We start from the raw sequence: 7,500 nt of genomic DNA, 5'->3' as shown, positions 1-7,500 counted from the left end.
TTGCTAAGTTTTTGCACAGGAGGTAAAAAACCAAAAATAGCAGGTAACCTTGTTACCTGCCCCTGCACGGGCTAGCGAGCTCGAGTCTTAACTTGACGTTCGTATCGATCGCTGTCGTGTTCCAGCTGCTCCTAAATTAATTTAATACTCAGCAAAAAGAAAGTAGCTTATGCTATTTCATTGATTTTCACTCACCAACGCTTTTCTGACGCTATTGTTGAAAACCAAATTCCGAAAGACCTTTCTGTCGTTTTCCACGTGTGGATATGCCATGTTGTAAACGTTTAATAGTGGATTATGGGGGGTTTCCCCTGGCCGCGGGAGGAATGGAAAGGAAACATGGCGGACATCGTTTCAAGGGATGAGTTGGCGAAAAACAAGCTGGATTGCTTTTACAAATGGTATAATTTTGAAGCGATAACATGTGCCAGATATCTTCACAGGATTGGTTGGAAGGGGAAAGCAATATTTTCCTATAAACACAATGTGATTTCACCTTTAAAAGAGGAACATTCGTTGGATAATTTCGGCAAATATTTCAGTGAAACAGCCGGTAACATTTACTTGAACAGCCGGTAAAAATAACCGGTTACCGGCTCTTAACAAGAACCCTGAGTATGCCATGTTTTCAGTTTCGCGGGCTTGGGGAGATCCTTGAATTGTGTTCATCTTTTCGTTACCAATCCAAATAAACTGAAAAACCAACTAGTAAGGTAGAATATGTATGGTAGAATTTTACCATGTGAGTTAAAAGAAGGAAAGTTTGCCCCTTCAAATTGGCCTTCAAGAATTTCCTGGCAGAGCTGTTCATTTGAGGCACCCATGTTTTCAACTTCTGTTTTAAGTTCAGCCACTTTTTACCTTGCGCAGTTTTAAAGTTTGTTTCAAATCCTCCGCTGAGTTCGCTTTGACGTCAGTTCACATGACACTGGGGCACAACCAACTTGATTTTGAATAGAATTGTTTGCAGACTGGGGCTGTGGAACACTTTTGTTTACACTGGGTGACAGCCTGTGCAACCTTACATAACATGCACCACAGCACCTTAAACTGCCTATGAGGGCCACACAGCCAAAAAAGTTTTCTTAGCTTTAGGGAACAAATCATCTACTGACTTTGGGAGATACTGTATGTCCAGGTTTGACCCTAATTAGATGCACGCGGATTTCGATAAGCGTCATGAAGTGTCCCCTTGCTCTTCTCGCCAACTTCAACATCACTTGTGTCTCAGAATAGACAATTTATGTCACAAAGTGTCCCCCAAATGCTACTCTTTAAGTGAAGATTAGCTGCTGCATTTACCCAAAGCTAAAAATAATGCTGACCTTTACCCTTACCTTATTGTTGAAAATAGGTAGCAAATGCTTAGACTTAAAGGGACACTTCGTGTTGGATGTCAAAATTGGGCGTGTATCTAATTAGGGTCAAACCTGGACATAAGTGGACTTTGGTAGTGACTTTAAATGTTTTAGCTTGTACAGGGGAGTTGTGCATTTGGACGCTGAACATCAGAGGCGGACAGTGGCATTCCTACAGGCTTGACATTTTTCCTTTAACATCATTTATGGGACGAGATCCTTCCTTCCTTGTAGGTTTTTTACATATACTATAAGTAAGTACTGATGAAGACATTGTTTACAATCTCTGAGGCTCAGCTGGGACTAGTTTCTTTCTTTTTTTTTTTTCAATTCTTCACAAAGATCAAACCTTCAATAACTTTTTTTTTTAAACTTTGATATAAGCTAGACTTAACTCTAGTGAATTGGAAAATGAAACATTTGTGGCAAAGTTGACAATATTATTGAAGCTAAGCTGAACACAATCGTAATGTGTAATTTTAAAGGGGGAACTGAAAAGGAAACACTTAAACACTGGGGGTATCACGAATCTTTTTACGGAAGAAGTGTGCGGGAGATAAGCTGAAAATCAACTCTAAAGGAACCTATCCACGAATACTCAATACCTTTCAAAAAAAAAAAAGGACAAAATTACCTTTTGCAAGGTCTAGCGATAGAGTACACCGAGCTGTAACGACAACAGCAGTCCGAAAACGATCTGTAGGAAACCTCACTGGACCGTAACGCAAGTGACAGAAGCTGCTTCCACATCAACTTGACTACCTCTAACTCGAATATTAGATCACCGGTCACAGACAAGGCAATGACAAAAGAACTGTTCACACTATTTTAATAGAAGTATAATAAGAATTCATCCTAGGTTTGCAGTCTCAAGATAGTCCAAAAGCAAGTCTTGACACACTAATTCTAGACTGGATCTCTTATTAGCAGAGTCGGAGAACTCGAAATCTTACGGCAGAAAGATCTTTTCGAACAATTTGCGTACTGGTTATAACCTTGCAAGAAGGTTAAACTAAATACGATAAATTCACCGCTTCAAAACGTTTTTCAAAGCTTTACAGATCTCTCCGAAGTGACTGAATGAAATACCTGTGTAAAATGGTTGGCTAATCGCTTGCACTCAACACAACTTCTATGAGCTCTTCCACCGCGACACTATATGGCCGACGGTACAAGTCCTGATCTGTAAGTAAGATGCGCGCAAGCTCTTATGGGATTTTTGGCCGCTGGCGCGCTTTATTGCTCGATGTTCAAAAAAATCTCGTCTTAAGTGCCAGCCCCCTTAAATTGACAGATTTTCATACTGCTTGCATTTCAGTTTCCACGAGGTATTATCATATGAAAGAAAATGATGTAATACATTTTTGCATTTTGTCGAGTTTCGAAGGTACTCCAAAGATATTAAAGTGAAAGATACTATTCATCCATTCAATAACTGAATTATCCCAGAATGAGCTCCAACACACTCTCAGAGATGTTTGGTCACATCGTTGTCAGTTTTACACAAAGCGTGACAGAGCAATGCAATCCAGATGAACCTAAATACACGGGAGGGTCTTTTGGCTTCGATTCCATTGCTAGCACAGGACGTGAATGGTATTATTATCCTGTGGATGAATTTATATTTCAGGAATACAGCGAGACAACCGACACTGTTCGATCTTCAGGTAAGCAGCCGTACAGACATATTGAAGTAAGAGCAACAAACGCGTGTGTATTGGATGAGGAAAAGGATGATAATCAGCACGATGAAGATCGAGCAATGGCTTGGAAGCGACTCAGACCATCCGCTTGTTATACACTCTGCAAATCAATGTTCATTGGAGCTTCAATTTCACCACTTGTTGCTATCCCCATTGGCTCATTATTTACGTTGTTCGCTTATCTGTGCTACAAAACGTTTCTCAACTGCCATTTTAGTTCCAGAGAATCAATCCCCAAACAAATACAATGGATAAATTTAATCTCGACGATCATAGGTTGTGCTTTTCTATACATGTGGTTCTTTCTAAATTTACATTTTCTTTTTCGCCCATATCAATTAATTGGGGTTAGAACAAACCTGCTTCTGGTGACATTTTTTGTGTTTGGCGTGCATGGACTTTATCGCGTCTGTATGCAAGAGTTAGAAATACCTTTGACGAAGCCCTTTACACTACAGACGATTCCACTTAATCTTTTCTTTCTTATAAGCATATTTTGGCAAGTTTATCTTTTAACGAAGCATTTTCAGAGGGATTGTTCCTGGAGACAACGGTTCACCTTTTTCTTCCAACTAATTCTTCCGAGCTGTTTTGGCTACATTCTTGCTTTCATTGCACTTTATTCCATTTACCCCGCATATGAAAAACAAAGCAAGCAAGGCCAACTTCTCATCGCAATCTTCTCTCCGCTCGTTGGAATTGTTCTTAAAGTTATTTCCAGGATTTCCGTTCAGCGGCTGTGGAACATTAGTCACCCTGGACACTCATTTGTCTTACTAGCGCCTGTATATTTCGGCTCAGCACTAATGTTTCGAATTCTGCAAGCGGATCTCCACAGTTTCAAATCCATAGCTATTACAGGAATAGTGCATGGTGGTGCAGAACTAATTGAACGAAGTATGATGGTTTTCATTGATCACACTTGTCATGTAATTTGGAAAAGATCATCAGCTCCTTGGGGGCATTTCCGTACTCCTCGCCGTGAGAGACTTATGGCTGATATCGCTATTATGAGCATGTTGTATGAATCAGCTGGTATAGTGTCTGTTAACGGTGTCAGGTTGTTGTATCAATGGATTTACTTAAAAACCCGTCTCTCCTTACATCTGTTTAAAACGGTTGCTTCAAGAACTGCGGTTGCGGTGGTGATTGAGTGGTTCTTCACCAGCTTGTCTCTTGCGATCGTGACTCACTACCAAAATATGGCTGTAATGGCTGTTTGGCGGAAAAAATGGAGGCGGCATATGCTTGTAGCAGTTGTCAATGCGGTGGCCTTAGCAATATGGGCAAGCGGGTACTTAATAGACATTTTACAGGAACACGTCAATGAAAATCAGTATAAGGGCACTTGCAAGATGCCTTTTACTTAAGAAGGATGAAGAAGCTCAATTATTTTTTAAGAGTCGTCAATGCAGGAAGACTGAGTTTTGAGCGTCCCAGGAGGAAAGCGATTTGTCATAGAAAACATCTTTAATGGTGTATGAAAGCCATTTATAAAGATAGGGAAGAGGATCCGGCCTAAAAATGGATGGCATAACTGTGAAGATCCGTTCTGAGAAAACTAGGAAAGTGCAAGGTTTGGGGGAATTTGGTCAGTTAGCAGTTTCATTTTAAGGATCAACATCAAAAAATTATATCGGGGAGCTGCATTGTTGATTCGAAGTATCGATTGAAAGTCCACAAATCGCTCATAAATATGGGGACATTTGGATGTGAAAATATCGTAAACTATGTACATCGGGGTTGCCGTTTATTTTTATTCTGTGTTCATTTCTTAACGAGATGCTTCCGTGAAGCATACACCGGGTTGCCTGTGGTACGTGTTACAGAAAATCAGAAGGCACTGAATTGTGTTGTATTGAACTACAGCATTCCAGTCTCTGAAGAATAACAAATAGGAGAAGCGAGAAACATTGGCTTCTGGGTTGACATGTTGATAATTTTCAAGTTCCCTCACAACTTCTTTTCACCACAAGTTTAAGCGTGCCCTCTGAGCATCTGATAGCTTTGTAATACCAAAGTTCACTGAAGTTTACCCTGTCCAGCGGGGTTAGTGTTTGGATGGGAGACGACAACAATATACCCTTCATAAAACAGAAGCATCGGACCGAAAATACTATTAACGCTAACAAATGCGAACTCAGCAAGGTACATATTTTGTTAGCTTGCTTTATGCAAAACAAGAACATCATTCTAAAAGCTTATTCTACGCAAAAAGTAGGTTCTGGAGATAATTTTGAGAGTGGAAATCAAGGTTACGCGGCAGACGGCAAATACAAACTCACGATTTAATTAAGTTAACACACCAGAAAGACTCTAACCTCATTTTGACAAGAAAATGCTTTACTATTGCCATAAAAACTATCCAGTTAAGCTCGCATATCATAAAACATGATGAATTCATAAAGGCCACCTTTTCTAGCGAACAATTTTTTGAAACAAACAACATATTTGCTATTAGAGGCAAAAACCCCTTCTATTTCATTACGTGCGTGAAGAGAAGAAACTCAATCGTGTCAAATATGTGCAATATTGCAACAAACTAAATTTCAGGATCAAACCGTTTCCACGAAGAAGTTAGAACCTTTTCCTTGAATAATGAAGCACAAAATACACGACAAGCTTTCTTTCAAATAATTCTTGGCTGTTACATTTCGAATTATTTTTTTTTTTTACCTGAAGACTGTGCAGAGTTGATCACAGATCCACGCAAGGTGTTCGATTCGTTCAATCGTTCTCAGTCTTTGTTGAACCCATATATTACCAGAGAATTTTCCATTTGGTTTCAGTGTTCTACATAACAGCACACTTGGTTAAATATTATTTTAGAAATACAGCTCACTTTGATTTCGGCTCCACGGGCGATAGAGTGTTGTCGAAGTCCATTACTCGTCGCTTTTGAGATTCCAGGTGTTGGTTTTTCACCGCCTGCCTAGTTTATCCAACTGACTTGCCATTATTGAGCTCCATAAGGGTATATTTTATTTAAGGATCCACTAAAACGCCATTCGCGTTACATGACTTTCGACGCCATTGCAGGCTAAGTTAATGATTCTCCTGTGTCCACCAGAGAAATCTACGCATTTCCACTACCCTCTCGATCGTAAGAAAATACGCGCAGAAGGCTCTATGCACAAAGACACCACTTACCAGGGGAGTGACAGGCAAGACTTTTACCGACACGGAAAAAAAAAAACGGAAAATCTACCCATTTTCCGACTGGGATTGCCATACGGCAACCCAGTAATAATTGCCCCCGCTGGGTTTTGGCCCCCGCGTAAAAAGGAAAATATCTATTGCCATTCTCGACTTTCCTTGTGGGGCCTGGGCTCTATATATATATACACGTGCGCTCAACACTCGATCCGTTGAAATGTGACTTTCGTTGACTTTCGTTGGGTGGCGATGATTTTGAAGATGCAGTATAATAAGATCAGCGGCGGTAGTTGTTGAATTGTGCGTGCGCAGTCCACATGGTCCTATGTTCCTGCCTCGAGAGTTCAATAGCCGACCAGCGGGTAAGTTTTTATTGCTCTTTTCGAACTGATCTATCACATCAAATGCAATTCTATCAATCGCTGGAACTATTGATCAAGGTCACGAACGATTTCGTGACATTTCCAGGTACAGAGACGCTGTCCCTGATTTATCTGCCAAATCAAGCGCGCGGGAAAGTTCAATCGCCCAATGAAGACACAAAATCGCCTGCCGAAGCAAACAGTTCAAAACAATTGCCCTTCGAGGCAAACGATTTAAGACAATCGCCCGTTGAAGCAAACAATTCAATATTTAAATTTAAATTGCGAAATAAAGATGAACAGATTTATCACACATGGGGGAAATCACCTTGACATTTCTTACAACCCTGGTAATAGTTCATTTTAAGTTACCTACTAAATTACAAGAGAATTACCCAATTATTCAGGAATCATACAATAATTTATATAAACAGTTTATGACATATTTCAAATTACCTTCACATTACTTAAACCCCATTAGTCGTTAAGTTCACGTTACTTGTTCGGTTACAAGAGAGTTATGCATTTGGAGGCTTATTATGTGACAAATCAAATATAAATAGTCGGGTCGTCTTGAGCCTTGTCGGGCGGGTCGTACGACCCGTCACCATCCGACATGATCCATCGAGAGACACTAAGAAGAAGATTAGTGAAATCTCCACTTCCGGGAATCTAGTTTATGTTCGTTTCGCATATCACGACCTGACTTCCGTTAGACGGGTCGACTTGAACGTTGAACGACCCGACTTAGTTCGTGTGTATTGGACATGAGTAGAGGCGCGATATCCACTATACTACGAGTATTCCATCTAAACGTCCCTAATATCAAGGAACAGATGGAAACCGGCTTTTTTATTTGGGCAAAGCTGTACACTTTTAGAAAACTTGGAATTCCGAAAGCCTAGAATTGACATTTTCTTC

General features: G+C 40.2%; 2 protein-coding genes and 1 long non-coding RNA gene across 3 annotated transcripts in view; 2 read left to right on the top strand and 1 right to left on the bottom strand.

Moving 5' to 3' along the window:
* Nucleotides 1–657, top strand: part of LOC138015714 (uncharacterized) — a 5,681-nt gene extending 5,024 nt beyond the window's left edge. The window contains exon 3 of the long non-coding RNA XR_011125614.1: nucleotides 1–657. This exon is cut by the window's left edge and continues 1,321 nt beyond it. This is a non-coding gene — a long non-coding RNA (uncharacterized lncRNA).
* Nucleotides 1–7,500, bottom strand: part of LOC138015882 (coiled-coil domain-containing protein 138-like) — a 54,503-nt gene that overhangs the window by 32,203 nt on the left and 14,800 nt on the right. The gene's annotated exons all lie outside the window — the stretch shown is intronic.
* Nucleotides 1,915–5,832, top strand: LOC138015832 (uncharacterized). Its single transcript, XM_068862950.1, has one exon. It carries the CDS (start codon nucleotides 2,809–2,811, stop codon nucleotides 4,429–4,431), a length of 1,623 nt encoding a protein of 540 aa, XP_068719051.1. The 5' UTR covers nucleotides 1,915–2,808; the 3' UTR covers nucleotides 4,432–5,832.

Source organism: Montipora capricornis, chromosome 9 (assembly GCF_036669925.1).
Source record: "Montipora capricornis isolate CH-2021 chromosome 9, ASM3666992v2, whole genome shotgun sequence".
In the NCBI taxonomy this organism is placed as follows: Eukaryota; Metazoa; Cnidaria; class Anthozoa; order Scleractinia; family Acroporidae; genus Montipora; species Montipora capricornis.
The sequence above is the reverse complement of the archived record's forward strand: the minus strand, read 5'-3'. Positions and strand labels throughout refer to the sequence as shown.